General features: G+C 37.0%; 1 protein-coding gene across 3 annotated transcripts in view; it reads right to left on the reverse strand.

Moving 5' to 3' along the window:
• The window catches only part of TBC1D5 (TBC1 domain family member 5), a 1730009-nt gene that overhangs the window by 929778 nt on the left and 776411 nt on the right, over positions 1-23820 (reverse strand). For all 3 annotated transcript variants that reach the window (XM_053714215.1, XM_053714214.1, XM_053714216.1), the window contains one exon: positions 15846-15966. In XM_053714215.1, coding sequence (XP_053570190.1) covers positions 15846-15939 — 94 coding nt within the window. In that variant the 5' untranslated portion in view covers positions 15940-15966. The remainder of the gene's footprint in view (positions 1-15845; positions 15967-23820) is intronic.

Genomic DNA, 23820 nt, shown 5'->3' on the forward strand with positions numbered 1-23820 from the left:
CAATTCTTTCAGTCTTCAATATTCCCATTTTTTTTTTTTTTAACAAAATGTGTTCAAATTCTATAGCGAACAAAGACCAAACCTTACTCGCATAGCCCCCTGCCCCCCAGCATTCCTTTTAAAATGTATATAAACTGTTATATGAAAGCTTGTAGATGTAACATCTGTACAGAAACTAGTAGATTACAATGAATAGGTCTCATTATGAGTTGAGTGTAAAATTAAAGTCATTCATTCCATATGTCTTAGAGCCATTTTCCCCATTATATCAGTGGTAAAAAAATAATGTAAATATTCTTTAAGAAACAAGCTGTTAAATATGCTATACATCCTATTGTTTTTGATTGGCTTATTATTTCAACATCCGGCTGAAAAATAAGAATTGATTTGTACAGTTCTTTACACTTCAAACCCAGAAAATGTAAATAGTTTCAAAAGAAAAGATTATATTCAATTATCACAACCACCACAGAAATTCAACAGTTTAAGGAAGGGGGAAACAAATCTGTTCCTGCACACTGTATTCCTGGGTTAATATATATGTATGTGTTGCTATTGTTTTTTTCATTAGTACAGTGCATCGGTATTACTATTTTCATTATCACAGTTTTAAAGGGATGTTTCAGTAGGAAAATACTGTGCAATACATTTACTCTATAACGGCCCTAAAATTATCTTTTACTTAAATGGACATTAAACACAAACATTTTCTTCCATGATTCAGATAGAGCATACATATATAAACAACTTTCCAATTTACTTCTTTGATCCATTTTGCTTTATTCTCTTGGAATCTTTTCTTAAAGAAGCAGCAATGCACTATTGGGAACTAGCTGAACACATTGGTAAGCCAATCACAAGAGACATATGTGCAGCCACCAATTAGTAGCTAGCTCCCAGCTTCCGAGCCTATCTAGATATGCTTTCAACAAAGGATACATAGAGACAAAGCAAATTAGATAGAACTACAAATAATAGATAGAACAGTAAATAAGACTGAGCGGGTCTTATTTAGCGTAAACACATAGTGGCACGCTGTCTAGTCACAGACGGCCCGATTGCGCCATTAAACTGAATGTAGCTCGCTCCCTCTCTGGTCTGGTAGCGGGAGCAAGCTACATTCAGTTTAATGGCGCGATCGGGCCGGCTGTGACTAGACAGTGTGCCCGCTATGTACTTATGCAAATTAAGACCTGCTCTGTAGAGTAAGGAGCGGCGTTCAGTAAAATTGCATTTTTAAATATAATATCTCTGCAGTCTTTTGTTTTATAAACTTGTTATATAATTCTGCACTATGACCCCCACGCAGCTCGCGTGACCTCCGCATGACTCCTATCTTTACACTTTAAGGGCAAAACCTTGCTTGTCCCTGATGATCAGCTTTGACAACGGCAGTAAGATGAAACGCATCTGCTGTGTGCTGACTCCTGTTATCTTTTTGCATCCTATGTGAAATGGACTTTGAACCTGTGTTAGAATAAAGTTTGAATAAGTTTTATTGAAATCGGTGCTCCGCTTCAATTGTTTCTTTTTGGATTATCTACTGACCCCCGACGAGCGTGAAGCAACGCTCTGAGGGTATATCCCTATGATTCACGGTTTCTGAGCTGGCTAAAGCTGCAGTACCGCTGCCCAATAGGACACGAGGATCAGGCCAAAACAGTAGCATCGCTGCCGAATAGGACACAAGGAAGCGAAACATACCCCCAGTGACGTCTGAAGAGGGAGGTACTGAGGAACGCGCTCAATATTTTGAAAGCGTTTGGTATCAGACAGGGTGACATGAAACGGCCCAGCAGTGCAAGTTGTTTCCATTTCCCAAAGACCGGACAAGTCACACAGTGGGGTAAGCAGGTAATGTGATCCTTATGTTATGTTTGGTTGGCCTCCTTCTAGCAGCATATGATATGAACATCAACAAGTTTTGTATGATTCTATGTACAATCAACAATCCAATCATATACCAGCTATTTCCTATTAGGGCAGCTCAATACTGTGATAACGGACATTACATGATCTTGGTTTCTGTGTATCAAGGAGAACTGTTTCATTGTTTATTTGCATTCTATTATCTCCACAGTGACTGGGGGCAAGGGTGCCTTCTTACCCCAGAGCCAGAGGAGGGGAACTTATGGGTGGCAGCCATGACAGATCACAATGCAGTGAGCAGGAACAAGAAATAAGCTTTTAAACCAAATATCTTTGGATTTCTACAGCATCCAATATATATGTTACAAGATTCTGTTTACATATGCCCTGAGGAATCAGGATATACCTATCTTTTCATCACAACTCAATTCCTGTGTTCCAGACTCATTGAAGGCTTAGGTGGATAGTGGAGATGGCCTTGACCTAACTCCCCTCAGCGGGAACGCTCCAGAACTCGACGAGAGTAGCAGTGCTATCTTGTCTGCAGATTTTTTTATTTTTTTTTAAATGGACCCTGATCTTTTCTCTGAGGTAGACCCAAGGGAGCAGCACTGGACATACGTACCAGATCTGTATACCAGGTCCTGCTAGGCTATGCCGGAGAATCACTAAAACCGTCTCCCATCTGATCCGCGCTAGTACTCGCGGAAGCAGAACAATTGGAGGAAGCAGGTAAACAAGACGATACCACCACAGAGCAGTCAAAGCTTCTATTAGTTCCGCCAGAGGATCCATGAATCTCGATCCGTATCTTGGAAGATTGTGATTTAATCGGGACGCCATGAGATCTATTTCTGGAACACCCCACCTGATCAGGAGGAGATCGAAAAACCTCAAGATTTAGAGACCAATACCCTGAATGAAGAACATGGTGACTTAGATATTCGGCTTCCCAATTCTCCAATGCTAGAATGTGAAGTGCTGAACTGGTGCATTTATGCCTTTTCGCAAATGACAAAATGAGAAACACCTCCTTCATGGCTAGGGAAATCCTCGCTCCCCCTTGATGATTTATGTAAATCACTGTAGTAACATTGTTCAATTGTAAACAAAACAATGAACAGAGCGAGAGATGAGGCCACGCTTGTAAAGCATTGAAAAATGACCTGAGATTTATTATATTGATGGGCAATGACCTCTCCTGAAGAGATCAAACTCCCTGAGCTCTCATCTGACCTTATACTGTACTTCAACCAGACAGACTGGCATCCATGGTAATGATCTTCCACAGCGGACGGCGGAAACCGATGCCCAGAGATACCGGGCGAGGGGAAATCCACTAAGAAAGAAACTGTCTGGTGAGAGGGTCTAGGGTCACTAACTGAAACAGATCAGAATGGTCTCCGTTCCACTGTCTGGGCATACACAGTTGTAGTGGTCACAAATGAAAACGTGCAAATGGAATGGCGTCTGAAGCAGCCACCATGAGACCCACTACTTCCACTGAAGGTGAAAGAAAATTACAGAGTAAAAATTGTGACAAGCCGACTGAAGTTTGAGTTTGCGTTGATCTGTTAGAAATATTTTTATCTCCGAATCTATGATAACCCCTAAAAAACACACTCTCGTTTGAGATGTGAGAGAACTCTTGGCGATGTTGACCATCCAGCTATGTCTGTGAAGAAACCAAAGTAACTTCTTTGTGTGCAATGTTGTTAAAGGTGAAGATTAACCTTGAACCAAGATATCGTCCAGGTATGGAGCAACTGCTACTCCCTGTGCCCTGATCACTGAAAGAAGAGTTCCAACCACCTCTGATCAAAATACAAGCAGACAAAGATACCTTGGTAAAAATCCGGGGAGCGGTCGACAAACCAAAAAAGTAGAGCAGTGAATTGTTAATGCCTATACAGAAAGGCAAAGCTTAGGTACTGATGATGCTCTTGTGAAGAAACACATCTTTAAAGTCTATTGTAGACATAAATTGACCCTGAAGAACCAGTGTAAGGATTAATCTGATGGCCTCAATCTTGCAGGATGGGACCCGTAAGAATTTGCTGAGCGTCTTCAGATCCAATGTCCTTTTTTGGGACAATGGAGAGATTTGAGTAATACCCTGTTCCTGCAATGGGACTAAGACAACAGATGTGAGACAGCATAAACCTTCCCCTTGGAAGCCAAGATTTAAATCCTAGTCTGTACCTCTGAGATCTGATCTCCAGTACCCAGGGATCCTGAACGGACTGAGCCCATGTCTCCTGAAACCGGCTTAATCTGCCCCCTACTGGAGAAAGATCACGATTGGGGTTGCACCTTCATGCGATCTTTGCAGAAGACTTTTTTGTATGCTTGTATTTAGACCAGATGGGATTTGGTCTTTAAGTAGCTTTGGAGGACTCATTTGTGCAGATCCATGCTTCTTGTTCTGATGAAAGGAACAAAAACAACCTCTAGATTTACCCTTTGGTCTGGACTTTTTATCCTGGGTCAACAAAGTTCCCTTGCCCCCTGTAGCAGTGGAAATAATAGAATCTTAGTCCGGGCCAAAAGGATTTGGATACTATATCCACCGGCCAGGACTTAAGCCAGAGAGCCTTTATGGCAAGAACAAAAAGCTAACATGAGCTAATATTAACATTTCTCAATGTTTAATACTCAAACTATCATTAAATAAATTAACGTTGAATTAACTTATGCTTTGGATAGCAAAAAAAGATATAATATTAGAAAGTATTACACTGCCCTAAACCAGCTACTTTATAATGCCACGCAGCTGGCAATATTTTCTATGGAGAACACTGGGGGCTGGCTAAACATATCAGGTGAGCCAGTGATAATCACTAATCAGCACCTAACTTCCCAGTAGTGCATTGCTGCTCCTGTACCTAATTATGCTTTTTAGAAAACTATTTAAGAGAACAAAGCAAATTATATAATAGAAGTAAATTGGAAAATTATTTAAAATCTGAATTATGAAAGTTTAATTTTGACTTTATTGTCCCTTTAGGCATTCTATGGCAGCAGTTTTTTGCAACAATGTATTACACTGCTACAAGCATTCTTGCAAACACTGCAGCCATTTCATGCTAAAGGCACATGTATGCTGAGCTAACCTTTGCTATTCTTCAACAAAGGATAACAAGTGAAAAAAAATAATTTTATAAGAGCAATAAAGTAGTTTTTCTTTTTCTTTTTTTTTTTTAATTGTGTGTCCTTTCTTAACTAAGAATTCATTTCATTTTTACTTTAATGTCCCTTTAAGGAAAATGCTATGAGATAGAAAGCACCTAGCAACAAGTGCTGGGTTTTCCTGTCAAATCAAAGTTTAAATCCATCAAACTGATATCATAATAAAAAGCATCAGCTCTAAAGTGCATATTTACCCTAAATGTGCTAGCTCAATTACCGTAGATACTCGAGTATAACGCAAGATTTTTGTGCCAAACAATGAGATACAAATTGGAGGGGTTGCGGTATATTCGAGACATTTCATTTAATCTGATGTGCACTAAACATGTCCCACACCAGTAACGCTCTCTTGCGGCGCAGACTATCTTTATTTATATTTTGTCTCTAAGCAACATGAAACGAGCTGCTTGAGCAGCACTGTGTGTGTCCGACTGACAGGTTTTTCAGTTGTATTATGTGGCGTGCTTGTTTACTGTACATATTGGCAGCTTGAGCAGCACTGTTTTTTTTTTAAATTAAATTATTTTATTTGGCAAGCTTTATCTGTGGGGCGCACTTCCGGTCTGTCAGCACTCATTCTTTCTGCTGCTTATCAGCACACAGTGTGTCAGGCTGGGGGTGCACTCGGCGAGCTTTATCTGTGGGGCGCACTTCCGGTCTGTCAGTACTCATTTTTTCTGCTGCTTATCAGCACACAGTGTGTCAGGCTGGGGGTGCACTCGGCGAGCTTTATCTGTGGGGCGCACTTCCGGTCTGTCAGTACTCATTCTTTCTGCTGCTTATCAGCACACAGTGTGTCAGGCTGGGGGTGCACTCGGCGAGCTTTATCTGTGGGGCGCACTTCCGGTCTGTCAGCACTCATTCTTTCTGCTGCTTATCAGCACACAGTGTGTCAGGCTGGGGGTGCACTCGGCGAGCTTTATCTGTGGGGCGCACTTCCGGTCTGTCAGTACTCATTCTTTCTGCTGCTTATCAGCACACAGTGTGTCAGGCTGGGGGTGCACTCGGCGAGCTTTATCTGTGGGGCGCACTTCCTATCTGTCAGCACTCATTCTTTCTGCTGCTTATCAGCACACAGTGTGTCAGGCTGGGGGTGCACTCGGCGAGCTTTATCTGTGGGGCGCACTTCCGGTCTGTCAGTACTCATTCTTTCTGCTGCTTATCAGCACACAGTGTGTCAGGCTGGGGGTGCACTCTTGCAGATTTAACATGGTCCGGAGTTTTGGCAGCTCACCACAAGTGCTGTACTTCCCATATCGCTAAACTGGTGAATGGGGGTGAGTACCCTAATCTTCAGATGCTGAAGGGGTCCCAAATATTATATTTCATTGTTTTATTCTAATTCAGGCTTAGTTTGACTCATATAGCTGAGGTGTCCACACATATACACTGATATGGTAGTGTTTGTTATTACTCAGTACTCAATTACTATAGCTTTGTATTATTTTATAGTGCTCCTCGCGTTATATTCGCGTCTTGAACTTTTCTCCATTTCCATAATAAATTTCTATATTTCGCGTTATGCTCGGGTAGCGTTATACTCGAGTAGTTCGTTTTCAAATAGTATAAATGACAAGTCATACCTAATTATACAGTAAAAACACAATAACATTAAAAAGTGACTTAATAAGCTAACAGTATTAATTGTCAAATAAAAGAACAGTACTGCCCAGTGTGATATTAGGTTCACGGTGGTTTTTTTGCCAGTATAATGCAGGTTGAAAATATCTGTGGCATTAAGTCACCACAAACACACTGGAGACCACAGTAATGTCTACTCTGCACTTATGTCACAGGCAGCATTGCCACTGGTAATACAAGGTCTCATTAACCCATTCAATTCCAGAGTGATTATAATGCAATGCAGAGTCTGAACTCCAACATCACATGCCTTAATTTTTTAACTTTTCCAACTTCAGCAGGATTATGGGTCCACTAGCTTACAAATGTTATGAAAGTGTGGACAAGCCAACAAAGCTAAGGGTGTCTATAATTTTTAAGGAGAGCCCTCTGATTGACATGTCTTCTCTGGAGAAAATATGTTACTGGGTTTAACCATTCACAAGTAAATATATTAGTTTTCTATACCGTTAAGGGGGGCTAGTCTTTACAGCCTCACAACTTGCTTGGACTTTAACAAACACAACCGTGCAAAAGAATCCCTTAACAAAACGCTTTTAGTTTTAAAGATTACTCAAAGTCACAACTTACCCCTAAGGATAATTTAATAAATAATAAAATGTTATATATAAAGGGGGTTGTAAGAGAGAGCGGTAAATATTGCTGATATTATAGATTCTGGTGCCACCCTTAATCAATAGTAGAACACAATTTATACAGGGAGATATGGTATCAGACCATATATTACTGATCTGATAAAGTAAGTTATAATCCCTTATCACATTTCGTGATTCTCTGTATTGGCTTAATCCAACAAAGTAATGTGAACACCATATATACAACACCTCAAGTCTAAGGAATCACTACATGCAAAGTACCTATTAAAGCATACGTATGCTGCTAAATCTAGAGGTATCTAAACCACACATTCATCAAAAAAACAGATTATATAAAAAAACCTCTCATGTAACATAGCACATATCACAGGCATGTATAAAAATTACATATCAAAGTAGCATGTGGAAAGAAAAGAACATCTGACAGAAATCCCTCAAAGACTGTAATGGAGGGAAACACAATTGTGCTGCACTTATCCAGTGGAATACAAATGAAAAAGAACCGTCTTTCATACAGAGGATAATGCAAACGTAGTAGTTCTTACTGTAACCTGTTCCAAAGTATGAGGTATGTTTTGCTTGCCAGGATAGAGCACACAGCAGTGAAACATACAGGTTCTGTGTCCCAGATGATTTCCAAAGAGCAAGCCGCTCTTTCTGTGGCGTCTGATGTCACTGAAAGGGGGAGTGGTGTAGCCTGCAAGATCCTCCAATCAGGCTTGTAGATCGAGTGCGCTTCCCTTGTGTGATATAAAAAAGAATCATCAGCTGTACCGGCATCCGCCGCACCGAGAAAGAACCAGGCTTTCCCTAGGCTGATAGATCGATTACCAGGATATACACACACTTGCCCATACAAATGTGGTGTGCAGATGTCACTCGCTCATAGCTTCACTGCACCTGCATAGACTCCACAGGTGTCTGTCCTTCCAATCCTGTATCAGCTTGACAAGGCCACAAGTTTAAACACCAAACAGTCCTTGGATTAGCACAGACCATATGTTGCTTATATCAGCATGTAGTTTTCTTCTTCTTTTAGCTTTTTAAAGCCAGCTCTTTGATAGGTATGCAGATAGAATGCAGGCAGTAGAAAAGGTATTAAAGGCTACACATGCACCATAAACCTTAGACAGTTCTTGTAAACAGGAGTTAGTCGACCTGCTCCTGAATAAAACACATCAGTGTTACAAACACAAACCAACGACCATTTCACCCCCACATCAAGTGTGCTTCACAGGGGTTCATCAGGGCTTAATTGAGTCCATACCGGACTTCCTCTTAAAGAAGGCTCAGCTGACATTCCTCAGGTGTGCTTACCTCATCTAGGATAATTATTTAAAGGTGTATTCACATAAGTAAACATGTCACTGTTTTAAAATACAGAAAATCATTCAAAATTTACTGTTCTTATGTGTTAGATTGTGAAGATTATAGTTTGCACACTATAATCTTAGGAAAGAACAGCCTAATTCCTAAGCTTTCTAACACTTTTCCACAAAAAAATGATGACACCTTATAAGTACAGCTTATGCTCTGCCTGAGAGTGGGAGAGTCCACTTACTATAGAAAACTAGCATACTCCAATTTGTCATTAAGACCTACCGGGTACCTAGTATTCAGTATATAAATCCATTTTGTTACCACCTCTACCATTTGTTATCCCTTTGTCTATTACAGTGAATTTTAAAGATTCTACACTTCCATTATGGAACGTGCAAAAATGTCTTGCCACATTTGTGTCATTTTCATGAAGGATATCATCCCGATGTTCCTGTACCCGGTCCTTTACTACCCTTTTGGTTTAACCAACGTAATTTATGTTTTGAAATTCATTCTAGTGTGCCTTTATTTCCCTTACTTTATCAGATCAGTAATATATGGTCTGATACCATATCTCCCTGTATAAATTGTGTTCTAATAAAATGTTATAATAGACATTTTAACAGTCTTTAATTACAGGAGCCTGTGAAAAACAGAGCTGACGATCAAGTGTTTTACAGTTATTGGTATAATATTCAACCAATAGAACAACTCACCAGTAAACAGTCAGTAAAAGATTTAGTCAGTAAAAGCAATAAGTACAAATCTGAATAGAGCTGCAGGGAATATGATGGAGCAGACAAGTTCAATTTACGCCTCCCATCATTTTAAACAACTTTCCATTTTAGTTCTATTATCAAAATGTCTTTGTTTTCTTGTTATCCTTTGTTGAAACGCAGGAAAGTGCACTCAGGAGTGTGCATGTGTCTGCAGCACTATATGGTAGCAGTATTGCAATAATGTCATACAGAATGTAAGCTCTATTGTCGCATTATTTTTGTAGCTGCAGTTATTAAACTTACTGCAGCTATTATAGGTGTCTCTTAGCAACATTTCAAAGGAAAACCTGTTGCATTTCCTGTAGAAACCACAGCCGCTGTGACAGGAATAATGGACTCTTCATAAATTAAGTAAAAAAATGAAATAAAAGGTAAAATTCTTTTAAAATGATGAATAGTACGCATTGCAATGATTTCTATTATATATAACCTACTGCTTAGTACTTTTTATTACAACAATGAAACAGACTGTTTTATATTTTCCTTTAAATGGTTAAATCATTGAGAAATGGAGACAAATATGATTTTAAGGATATACCTTGGTGGTGAGTAAAGTCAGTTAGTGACTAAGCCACTTACATTTCCTTAAATAAGAATATCTATAAAAAATGCGTTCTGTGCCGAGCAATTAATAATAAACATGGATTACTGTGGATTTAATGTAATAAAACAGAATTTACCTAATACAAATAGCTAAACAACCAGACAGAAAATGTTAATACGTAACCTGATAACTTTTGACACATATTTAAAACAAATTATTTTGTCATTTCTCAAAACTTACATATATAAAAAATATAATGTATAAATCAAACGAGCATGAACATGAAATGATATAAATGTGAATATCTATATTGCTTGCATGGCACATATTAGTAATAGCTTCATCTAACGTAATAGAAGCTACAGTCTGTAGTTTAACCCAATGTAAATCACACTTAGACACAATTTATAATTATAGATTCATACTAAAGCATTCGAGGGCAGAGGAAATGTGTATATGGGAGATATTTATATGTGATTTTTATATATATCATAATTTTTTTTAATCAGTTGACAGCTGTTTTAGAGCATACAGCGATGCCAAGCTGAATGAGGGTCTTGATTACTTCAAGATTAGCTATCTTAACTTTCTATTCATTTTAAGTGTTGTTAGTGCGAAGAGTCATTAGTCACTTCCTTGTCTCATAGAACATCAGCATACATTTACATTGTTAATGAACATTTGGGGTAAATGAATTAATGGCACTTTTAAACATAAATTCAGACCTAATAACTTACCATGTCATTGGAATCTTTAAATGGGATCAAAACCAAGGAGCCATTTCAGTTTTAAATAACTGCTATGAGACAATAAATATAAATCTGCGCCCTTAATATTAGCAGCCGAGATTAGAAGTGCTGACTGTGCTTACTTGGAAATTGTATACTGTTGTACAGGGCTGACAGAGTTAAAAAAATAAACTGGGGCAATCCATTTCAACATGGTCCGGATGTACATGGATACTTATATATATATATATATATATATATATATATAATGCCAGGATGAGTACTCTCACTTCCAAATTCAGCTGCCAGGGTGCTAGTGGGTATAAGATAATGGTAGCAAAAACTTGCACTCACTGGTCTTTCCAAATGCCAAACATTTATTGTGACGTTTCGGAGACAAAGTATCCCCTTCCTCAGACAAAAAGCTTTTTGTCTGAGGAAGGGGATACTTTGTCTCCGAAATGTCACAATAAATGTTTGGCATTTGGAAAGACCAGTGAGTGCAAGTTTTTGCTACCATTATATATATATATATATATATATATATATATATATATATATATATATATATATATATATATATATATATATATATATATACACACACATACATACACACACACACACATATATATCTATCTATATCGATATATCGATATATATATATATTTATAAAGAGCGCCGTCCTGCGCCAATTTATGAATCCTTTTAAATGAGTTTTACGCAGGAAGCCACATGGGAACATGAGCTGAATTTGCATATCAGCCTGAGGCCAGTGGTAACAAGGTATAACATGCATTAAACTCAACCTAAATAAAGAGCAAGGAGTTAATGTCACTATAGTGTCCTCTGAAGCCTCACGTAGTTTAGTAAGGTAACAATTACTTTAAAGGGACATTATACACTCATTTTTTCTTTGCATAAATGTTTTGTAGATGATCTATTCATATAGCCCATAAAGATTTTTTTTTTTAATATATAGTTTTGCTTATTTTTAAATAACATTGCTCTGATTTTCAGTCTCCTAACCAAGTCCCAAAGTTTTATTTGAATACCGTCAGCTACCTTCTCCAGCTTGCTCCTGTTTGTGTAAAGGGTCTATTCATATGCAAAAGAAGGGGGAGGGTCTTATTTCCCACTTGCAGTGGGCTTTCCAGCTACCTTTTCAACAGAGCTAAACTGACAGCTTCTAAGTAAGTTTTTAAACAGTTTTATACTGGATTTTTATATCAGTATCTGTGCATCTTATTCTTTATAGTAGTGTCTATTACATGCAGTTATATAAAAATTGGTGTATACTGTGCCTTTAACTGCAAGTAATGCATGTATGTAAATAATTCCTGAATTCTCAGACTATAATTCTTCAATTACAATATATTATATATTTAATGGAGATGACCCTTAAAAGGACAGTTAAGTCCAAATTAAACTTTAACGATTCAGATTTAAGCAACATTCCAATATACTTCTATTATCTAATTTGTGTTGTTCTCTTTCTATGCTTTTTTTTTTTTAAAGCATACTTAGGTAGGCTTAGGAGCAGCAATGCATTGCTGGGAGCTAGCAGTTAATTGGTGGCTACACATTTATAACTCTTCTCATTGGCTCACCCAATCTGTTCAGGTAGCTCCAAATAGTGCATTGCTGCTCCATCAATAAAGAATACTGTACCAAGAGAATGAAACCGATTTGATAACAGAAGTAGATCAGAAAGTTGTTTAAATTGTATTAAAGTATCTATGGACAATATCAAATTATCTTGTAATCCAGACTACAGTTTTCTTAAAAAATATTGACTTTCTTGTTGAATTTTTGTACTCCTTATTACTAGCAAAGTACAGACCACAGAAGATACATAACAAATCTATGACCCTGTAACCTGTAGTACTGGATAATCTTTTAGGTTTCTTTAAAGGACCATGATACGCAAATGTTGAAAAATTTGAAAGTGATGCAGTACAGCTGTAAAAAGCGGACTAGAAAATATCACCTGAACATCTCTATGTAAAAAAGAAAGACATTTTACCTCAAAAGTTCCTCAGTAGCCAAATCCCATTGTAAAGGACTTCTAAGCAGCAAATCAGTATGTCTGTCCCAGGACAGCTAAGGGAGTGAGCCTTGTGCACACTCAGCTTATTTCCCTATTCAGTTTAGGGAAGTTTACTATGAAATCTCAGGAGAGTTAAGTGAAATCTCATGAGATCACAGTAAAAGAGTTTATGACCCCAAAACTGTTGATGCTGATTGGCTGCTGTTCATTTCTTATTTTTTTTTACCTGCAGCTGAGCAACAGCTGAAGTATATTTTTTTACACAGAACTTACTCTGCTGAGCTGAGGAAATTGTGAGGTAAAATATCGTCCTTAGTTACATAGAGATGCTCAGGTTATATTTTCCTGTCAGATTTTTACAGTTATACTGCATCAGTTTCAAGTGATTTAGCATATGAGTATTATGTCCCTTTAAGCCACTTGCCTATTTTAAATTAACCTAGCTTTACATATTTACAAGTAAAATATATATTTACAATATGACAAAAAAAAGATAAGTAGAATGAAACTTATTTGGAATTTTAAAGCCAAACAGTATTATACAGAACTTTACCCAAGGAGCTGTAAGCTGTTCTGAACACAGATCTTCTTACCTCCAATATCTGCTGGTGGAAATAAGTCCCTTTATAATTATCTTCATTACTGGCTTTTGTTTCCAACATTATCCCAAGCTGCAAAATATATCAGCAGCACAGCAATAATGATGAACACTAGTTCCTAATTAGACAGCTCTGCTAGGATTTTAAAACCAGGAGAAAAAACATAATACAGAAATGCATAACAGACTTTAACAAAATGGTATAAATATGTAATTTGATATTTTAGTTATTTCTGCATGTCAAGCAGCACTGCACTAGTGCTCTGATACTTCCCACAGCACAAAACGATGCAGATATGTAGATAGCAAAATTCAAGAACAAATTTATGTTGTTTTTTTTCACTGACATATATACACTTTGGAAGTCATTTTGAATTAAATGAACAAAAATATGCAGAAAAGGCAGAAGCCTTAGGAAGCAGTAAAAAGTAGGAATAATTAGCTGCAGATTTATTCCATCTAATCTAGAAATTAAAGTTTAGTTTTAACCTGGTGGGGAAAGAAGGCAAACTGAATATACTATACCAACATAAGCACTCCAAAGTGTGAATCTATGTGTTATGTGTGAGTTAACTCAGAATTATTCTACATAACAAACATTATATATTTACTCAATATTCAAAACGAGAAAGGAGTAGATGAAGAATCAGTTTTAGTACTAATGTGCATTATTTAAGCAAAATATTTAGTATACGTTACTGAAATCCTTTAGAAGCTGAATTATGTGTTTATAACGTCTTAAAGTGATGGTAAACGTTCCCCTTTTTATAATCAGATCCTGAATGTTAGTGATATTTTAGATGCGCTGTAACTTACTTTTTTAATCTAGCCGTGCCATTCTAATACTGCATGCACCCGCAGCCCACTTCAAAAGTCATATTTTTTGTGGGCTAACGGTTTGAACTGTTCTTCAATCAGCGCTCTATCCCTTCGGCACTTTTATTGCAGCTAGAGTGCTGATTGAACAGTTCAAACCTTTAGCTCAGCAAAAATATTACTTTTAAAGTGGGCAGCGGGAGCGTGCGGAATTAGAATGGCACGGCTAGATTAAAAAGTAAATTACAGTGCATCTTTATTAGAAGTGATCATTGCAAGTCCCTGTAAAATATCACTAACATACAGGATCTGATTATAAAAAGTGGAAAGTTTACCATCACGTTAATTAATGATCAAGAGTGTGTGCATATGTATGTATATATGAATGTATTTATGCGTGTGCGTATGTATATGTGACTGTACTTTTTTGTATGCAGCATGCATGTGTACATGTCTGAGTGCATATGTATGTGTAGTTGAGTGTGTATGTACTGTATATGTATGGTGTGTGCGTATGTATATGTGAATGTATGAGTGTGTATATGTGTGTTTGAGTATCTTTAAGTGTATGTTTATATGAATGTACTGTGTGTATTTATAGGTTTCAGTGAAGAGTTAGAATTTTTTTAAATAAATACACTTTCACAAACTATTCAGATTAAAAAAAAACATATAATTAGACAAATATTTAAAAAGAGAAAATAAATTAGTGTTTGTATTTATAATATAGACAAGACTTATGATTGCTCCTTCACAATTAAAGGGTAAGTTCCCGGTAGATTTTAATGGGCAATTCAGTAGAAAACAGCAAAAATTGCTGTAAGAGAATATACCCTTATAACTTTAAACATACAGACTAGTGTCACAACCTTTTCATTTGATGATAGAAGATAGACCTCAGTGCAGCATATGGAAAACTGTGCAAGGTTTGTGCAGCGAAGCTTTATTGGAATACACAGCACAGTTATTTTAGATTTAAGATTACAAATACATTTCACTTCCATGGTTCCAGATGCACATGTTCACTGACTGGAAAATGAGTTTAGGTGTCATCATGTATAACAGACTACTTGCAGAATGTTTTCACGACAAGGATCACATTCTAAGCAGCTTGTTAGGGTCGTCACTTCCTCAAACTATGTTGTCACTGCTAGCAAGTTAGTGAAGAATACAAGTCCCACTGACACAGAATCACAGATTTTTCTCACATCCAGCGCTCATTTGGATTATAGCATATTATTGCATTAAATTAAAAGAACTGAAAACCTTAAATAGACTTATTTTTATAACTTGATTTTGATCCGTAATAAAAAAAAAACTGTCTCCTGCCAATCAAAGAAGAATAAAGCTAAATAAAATGATTGTAGCAAGAATAGCATATCACAGTCTTAAAAAAAATAATAAACTTATATAAAAGTGTTTTTCCAAAACAATCCAAACATGATTTGGTGCAAATTAAAATTTCTTCTTGAAATAGCTGTGACACATTAACCATATAGATATCATTTGTTACTGAAACTGCACACTGTAATTTTGCATGCTTTGTTAAGTTTTCAATACTTTGCTGAGTTGATGAGTCTGAAAATATTGTGAGATTAACACTTTTTATAATCTCAAGAGGTTACAACAAGCTTTTTTAGTGGCAAGGCTGCTTGAGATGTTTTTTTTTTATGATACATACGTGAAAAAGAAAAAGAAAAAAAAAAAAGACTCACCTAATTCAAGCCTACATGTGTCATTCTGAAGTGGATCAATCCCAACTTCCTGGTGTTCTGCCTGCAACGGGTGGCAAGGCTCCAAATGAGACATACTTCAGTGTGCAGAAATATTGTAGATCTAAAATAAATAGCAACATTGGCTTATAAGAATCATAGGATCATACATGATAATCTAAACTATTTACATGATTTGGTAAGCACAGAATTCATAGAAGCTCACTAAAATATAGATTGAAAAACAGGCATGTCAATGTGACTTTCAAATACAAGAAAAAGCTACAGCATGAGACAAAAAAAATAAAAAATGAATGCACTGATTTCGTTATATTAAAATGCGTGTAAGAGATTTAAATTCATTAGACCAAACAACAGTGTTAATCCAACACTGAGCTTTTTTAATAATATATGTACGTGGTTAATTAATATAGTAAGGTAGCGTGAATCAGAGAACTAACAGCATGAAAACACCAATATAGGCCAATTTATTTATTGGAGTAATTAATAAAAAAAATTATTTGGTAATTAAAATGCTGCAGAAAACAGCTGAAATGTTTGTATTTAGAACATACTCAAAGGACCTGGATGGTGCTGTGGGCAAGACATTCAGTGGTAATGTTAATGAAATGTTGATCTCATAGTAGGGTTGCCACACGTCCCTTAAAATACGGAATCGTCCCGTATTTGAGAAAAAAATAGCGCGTCCCGTATTGAATCAATACAGTATGGGGTATGTCCCGTATTTTCTACTGGTTGGCAGCCAGACATTGAACAGTTAAATCTCCCCACAGTTACGAGAGTAATGTGAGTCATGCTTTTTATTTGTAAGCATGTCGCCCGACTCGCCCTTGTATTTATTAGGTTTCAAGAACTCAAACTCCCAGCATGCCTGCTGGAGGTTTATTAGTCTATGGACCAGGTAAGGGTCAATGATGTTGTAGACCGTAAGGGCTTGTGAAGCATGCTGGGATTTTCAGTACCATATTACTTTAAAACCATTACAATATTGCCGTAAAGATGACTACAATTCCGAGCATGCATTGAATAAATGGACTAATGCCTGATTTTAGCCTCTTGTAAGTTCCTCAGTGCTGTCAAGTAAGTTGTGCCTTACAGTGATGTGTGACATTTCATATTTACTGAACGAATAATACTTTTTGTTTTTCAAGGAAATATTTTATATTTTTCAAATATACTTTACTTGTTCATCATATGTTTATATCTGCCACGTTCTATAAAGGAGCCTCTATATAGCAGATGCTGTAAACGAATGCTTTCAAATATAAACAATATATAAGAAAATGAATTCATGTTTTGCATTGTCACTATAACGTATTGATTTATAAGATGTTTTCTAGAGTATGTGAGATTCCTGCATTTAAAATAGTGAACGTTTGATGCACAGGAAGAAGAACTGCAGTTATTTGTATTCATGTTTTTTTATTCGTGCATTTATTTTTTTGCAAAAAAAAAAAAGAAGAAGAAGAATAAAGCAACACGTAGCACTAGATTCTTAATAACGTTTAGCTTTCTGATCTAAACTTATATTTAGAAAAAAATTAAATAAAACAAAACATGTTTAATTAGTTTTCAATTTTCTAAACCCGAATTACACTAATGCTGTTTAGGCTGGACTGGAAATAACACAGTAAATTTAACATGACAGTCGAAATTGATAGCAATATGTATTTATAGATTTATTTCATACTAGTGTAAACAAATATTAAATGTCAGCATTTTACATTAATATACATCCATTCTGCTATTAAGTTTATAGCTATGAGAACTTTTTAAAGGGATATTAAACGCTTTGAGATGGTAATAAAAAAATTATAAATCTTATATATTAAAAAAATACCTACATCATAATTAAATTATTTATTTTGTCCCCTATTCCTATAATTCCATTTTGAAATTGTAAGCATTTCAGTTCCTGATAGAAATGGAAAAGCAGAACACTGTTATATTCTACCCAGCCATTGGCTGCACACTACCTTTTTATAACTGTCCCTAATTGGCAACAGCTGAGAAAGTAAAATATGTTGCTCACTTTGCTTTATAGACACTAAAAGTTTACACTTATTTTGTCACTATTTTAACAACTAATTACATTTTTAAAAATACATGTTATTATCAGACTAATTTGTTCTGTGAATGCATCATTCTATCTAGCATTTATTTAGTGTTTAATGTCCCTTTAAGTAATAGTAAATAATTTACCTTAAAGGGACAGTAAAGTAAAAAGTAAACTTTAATGATTCGGATAGGGTATGCAATTTTAAACAACTTTTAAAGTTACTTCTATTATAAAATTGGCTTTGTTCTCTTTGTATCTTTTGTTGAAGACTAAAGCCAGGTAGGTTGGTAGGAGCTTAGGAGTGTGCACGTGTCTATAGCAGTCTATGGCAGCAGTATGTATGTATGTAATGGGGAATGTCCTTTTTGCAGCCACAAACAAGGATCAAGGCTTAACTGCATCTAGATCTGGGAATTTTAGAATATTCACTGGTATTAATAAAATCCCTGGCAGTGAGAAGGTTAAAGGGACACTAAACCCACCTTTTTTCTTTCATGATTCAGATAGAGCATGAAATTTTAATCAACTTTCTAATTTACTCCTATTATCAATTTTTAATCATTCTCTTACTATCTTTATTTAAAAAGCAGGAATGCGATGCATAGGAGCCTGCCCATTTTTGGTTGAGAACCTGGGTTATGCTTGCTTATTGGTGGGTAAAAATAAGCCTCCAATAAGCAAGTGCTATCCATGGTGCTGAACCTAAAATGGGCTGGCTGCTAAGATTTACATTCCTACTTTTAAAATAAAGATAGCAAGAGAACAAAGAAAAATTGATAATAGGAGTAAAATAGAAAGTTGCTTAAAATTTCATGTTCTATCTGAACCATGAAAGAAAAAAAAAATGTGGGTTCAGTGTCCCTTTAATTATATTGCATGGCATTAACAATGTGACAACTGAACATTCTTCTTGCTGCATGCATCCTATGGGAAAAAGCAAGTTCTCAATGTATACTTTATGGGGTTCTCATTGGGTAAGCTTGGCACGTCATCGGGCCTGTGGTCATCGTGGCCCTGAGGGGTGTGGCCCCCGCTGCGGCAGGCGGCCCTTATTTTTCTGTATTGAAGGTGGCAACCCTATCTCATAGCGTAAGCATTGTTTTTCGAAAGAAACATTTTAAAACCATTTAACATTGACATTTCGTCAGTAAAACATACAATGCCCACTGAATAATCGGTGCCACCTCCTTCATGGCTAAGTTCCTCCCTGGTGGTTGATGTAAGCCATTGAGGTGATATTGTCCGATTGAATCCTGATAAACCAGGCTAAAGACAATTGAGACCAAGCCATCAGAGCATTGATAATCGCTCTCAATTCCAAAATGTTTATGGGGAGAGCAGACTCCTCCCGATTCCATAGTCCCTGCGCCTTTAACGAGCCCCAGACTGCTCCCCAGCCTAGCAGACTGGCGTCCGTGGTCACAATCACCCAGGAAGGTCTCTGGAAGCATGTGCCATGAGAAAGATGGTTCTGAAAAAGCCACCATGGGAGAGAGTCTCTTGTCGACTGGTCTAGATCTATCCTCTGAGACAGATCCAATTCCATTGTCTGAGCATGCATAATTGCAGAGCTCTCAAATGGAATCGAGCAAAGGGAATGATGTCCATGGAAGTGACCATCAGACCAATTACCTCCATTCATTGAGCCACTGATGGCCAAACAGTAGACTGTACAGTAGAGTCAGACATTTTTTCATAGATAGGGAATCTATTATGGTCTGTAGAAAACCACCCTTGTAGCTGGAACAAGGGAACTCTTTTCCAGGTTCACTTTCCAACCGTGGGAACGTAGAAAAGAGAAAAAGATCTCTGTATGAGAGTTTGCTTGTTGAAAAGATAAAGAGAGCCCCCAGAACCTTTGAGAAAATTCTGGGAGCTGTGGCAAGGCCAAACGGAAGAGCAGCAAACTGAAAGTGTTTGTTTAGAAAGATGAATCTCAGGAATTTGTGATGATCCCTGTGAATGGGAACATGAAGATACGTGTCCTTCAGGTCTATGGTCGTCATGAACTGTCCCCTTCTGGACCAAAGGAAGAATGGAACATATGGTTTCCATTTTGAAGGACGGTACCTTGAGTAACTTGTTGAGGCACTTTAGGTCTAAAATGGGTTGAAATGTTCCCTCTTTTTTGGGAACCACAAACAGATTTGAATAGAATCCTAGACCCTGTTTCCTTACTGGAACTGGAACAATCACTCCCAGGGAGGAAAGCTCCTGAACGCAGTTCAAGAATGCCTCTCTTTTTACTTGGTCTGCAGAAAATTTTGAGATGTGGAATCTGTCCCTGGGAGGGAAAGTTTTGAATTCTATTTTGTAACCCTGAGATACTATGTCCACAGCCCAAGGACATCTTGTCTCCATGCTTGACAAAACAGGGAAAGTCTGCCCCCCACTTGACTCGATCCTGGGCCGAGGGCCGACCCTTCATGCTAACAAACTCAGCTGAGGGTTTCTTTGATTGCTTCCCCTTATTTAAAAAATGATTGAGCTTCCAAGAACACTTGGACTGCTCCTGCTTGGAAGATGGAGAGGAAGACTTTTGACCTTTGAAGTTATGAAAGGAACGAAAATTACTTTGAGTCTGTTCTTCTTGTCTTGCGTTAGAAAAGACCCTTTTCCACCCGTAATATCAGAAATTATTTCTACCAGACCAGGTCTGAACAAGGTCTTACCCTTGAAAGGAAGCGCCAGAAGCTTGAATTGAGAGGTAACATAAGCTGACAAAGATTTTAGCCACAATGCCCTGCGGGCTAGGACAGTGAAGCTACACATCTTGGTTCCCAGTCTAATAACTTGCATGTTAGCATCAGAAATAAAGGAATTTGGCTAGTTTGAGAACCTTAATCCTATCTTGTATCTCCTCCAATGGAATCTCTACTAAGATTGATTCAGACAAGGTGTTGTACCAATAAGATGCCGCACTTGCTACTGTGGCAATACAAACTGCAGGTTGCCATTGAAGACCCTGATGAACATACATCTTCTTCAAATAAGCTTCCAGCATTTCGTCCATGGGATCCTTAAAGGAGCAGCTATCCTCTATAGGGATCGTAGTTCTCTTAGCCAGAGTAGAAATAGCCCCTTCTACTTTAGGCACCGTGCGCCAAGAATCTTTAATGAAGTCAGCAACAGGAAACATCTTTTTAAATACGGGAGATAGGGAGAAAGGAATCCCTGGCTTCTCCCATTCCTGTGAAATAATCTCTGACACACGGTCTGGGACAGGAAAAACTTTCACAGAGGAAAGAACATCATAGTATTAATTAAGTTTACTAGACTTTTTAGGTTAGACAACGACAGAGGTATCGGAGTCGTCTAAAGTAGCCAATACCTCCCTTAACAGTACACAACATTCTTTATAATAAAACGAAGGAATAATACTGTCCGAATCTGAGATTTCACCCTCAGAGGCTACTAACGTATCCTCCTCATCAGACTTATGAGGGAGGGCAACCTGGGTAGCAGTAGGTGGAACAGAAACCTTACTATCTAAATGTCTAATTTTCCTCTTGCGTTTTCCCAGCATAGGAAAAAACAGATAATGCTGCAGATACGGCAGAAGATACCTGTGCAGCAAAATCTGCAGGCAAATAAACTCCTCCAGGAGGCTGAGAGGAACTGCAGGGCACTGTATGTGATGTCATAGAGGCTTGGGGTGTTTCAGGAGAAAGCTTGTGGCATTGCCGGAACAGCATCATCCTGAGAGACATTGGGCTCAGCGGGCAACAATTCATCTTTAAATTGAAGTGTTCTAGCTAAGCATGCAGCACAGAACTGCATAGGCAAAACAATTTGTGCCTAGGCATAACAAGCATTTGTCAAAAGACACAGTTGTAGAAATGTTTTAAGTACACTGTCACTTTAAGAATTTTTAATACCATAGCCACTTAACGTTATGCAAAAATTATTTAAAATAATAAACCAATCAGGCCCCCTACACCTAAGACAAGCTGAGGTGCCTTACTGTAACAGTTATACACAATTTGGCTGCCGGAAGTCTCTAAAATGATCGCACAGTAGATCGACACTGAAGAGATGGAAATTCAATTACACTGCGCCGCTCCGTAACTATCCAACAGCAGAAAGACGTCACATGACCAGCAGAGAGAGGAAACTACGCAGCAAGTAAAAGTTGCACGTTTCCCTCTGCCTACAACACCGGCGCTAAATTTACACAAACGTTTAAGCAATCTGTCAGTTAGCCTGTTAAGCTAAGCAAGCAAATAATATCAACTACTAAATTTTAAGTTTATACATAAATCCCTGTATAAAACATAAGCCCCACACACATACTAATAAAGTATTTCAATAAAATTAGCCAAAAGAGGAAAAACGTCCCAATAAAGGGAAGATTAACCCCTAGGGGCCTATCTATCAAGCTCCGAATGGAGCTTGATGGCCCGTGTTTCTGGCGAGCCTGCAGGGGGCGGCGTTGCACCAGCATCTCTTGTGAGCTGCTGGTGCAATGCTGAATATGGCGAGCGTATTGCTCGCCGTATTCAGCGAGGTCTGGCGGACCTGATCCGCACTGTCTCAACATACATAATATGCCTGCCCACTGCCAAAGAGAATCCTGTATAAAGGATTTTAAAAATGTCCCCATCTACTGCATTTGAAATATTCTTCTAAAGTGCAAGTCTCCAAGACCTAGAAGACCTAGACATATACAAATATATATTGGAATATCTATTTATAAATGCATAAACATATTATGCTATGTGCAGAACATTGAAATGACAAATATTTATAGTAAATACAAAGTTAAAACCTTTATTAATATGAATATTGCATAAATATGCTTTTATATGTTTTCATCTACTTAACTGCAATGGGCTCCAATGCTTATATATATATATATATATATATATATATATATATATATATATATATATATATATATATATATATATATATATATATATATATATATATATATATATATATAAGTGTACATGTACTGTATGCTTTTAAGTGTGTATATCTGTACATACATATACATCTTTAGACATGTATATATTTCTATGTTAAAGCCCTTTGCATGCCTGCCTTTTTTTTTTTAACACCTGAGATTGCATATCTTTGAACCTTTGTAACTTTTGAATGCAATCTTTTTCTTTTATATATCTTTTATTAGATGGTGTTATTATGAGTGTAACTATACTTTTTAATGTATTTTTTTATATGTTTTGTGACACTTTTTTGTTTCGCAAAACAGTTAAGCAGATCTATGAAGTTAACAGTAATCATTCTAGTGTACTAATAAAGGGACATAAATATGCTATTACAGAGAAGAACCTAATATTCCAAGGTTGATAGTAAAACGGCCGATAAAATACACCATAGTGAGTAGGAAACACCACCTATGGCAATGTCAAATAATGCATCATTAAGACACTGTATATACGAATATGATATAAGGAAATGATATAAGGAATTGAAGGCACATTTGAACTGATGTGCTAGCAGGCAATGTGAACATCTGTGAAAAAAGTAGGAGACACAAAGAAGCACCAGTTTACGCATAGAAACACTAAAAATCCCCTCTGGGATAAGAATAAATCCTACAGTACTAAATATTACCAATTCCAACAAATACCAGAATCAATAAACTATACCATCTGAGTGCAGTTATGGAGCAATCAGCAATGGTTATCCCATTGTACCCACCCCACCGAAACAAAACATCCCTCAATAAACTAATAGTACACAGTCCTACCTATAAGGCAATATATATTTTTTTCAGTAGTGTGTGTGTGCAATTATTAAAACTGTTTGGGATATGTGCATACAACATCTGCAAAAAAATCTCAGATCAGAATCATATATACAGTATTAACAATTAATTAGAACAAATATATTCTACTGCATGAGTTTTAAGAAAGGCACTTTCTCTCTCCT

The sequence above is a fragment of the Bombina bombina genome, chromosome 5 (genome assembly GCF_027579735.1).
Source record: "Bombina bombina isolate aBomBom1 chromosome 5, aBomBom1.pri, whole genome shotgun sequence".
NCBI lineage: Eukaryota > Metazoa > Chordata > Amphibia > Anura > Bombinatoridae > Bombina > Bombina bombina.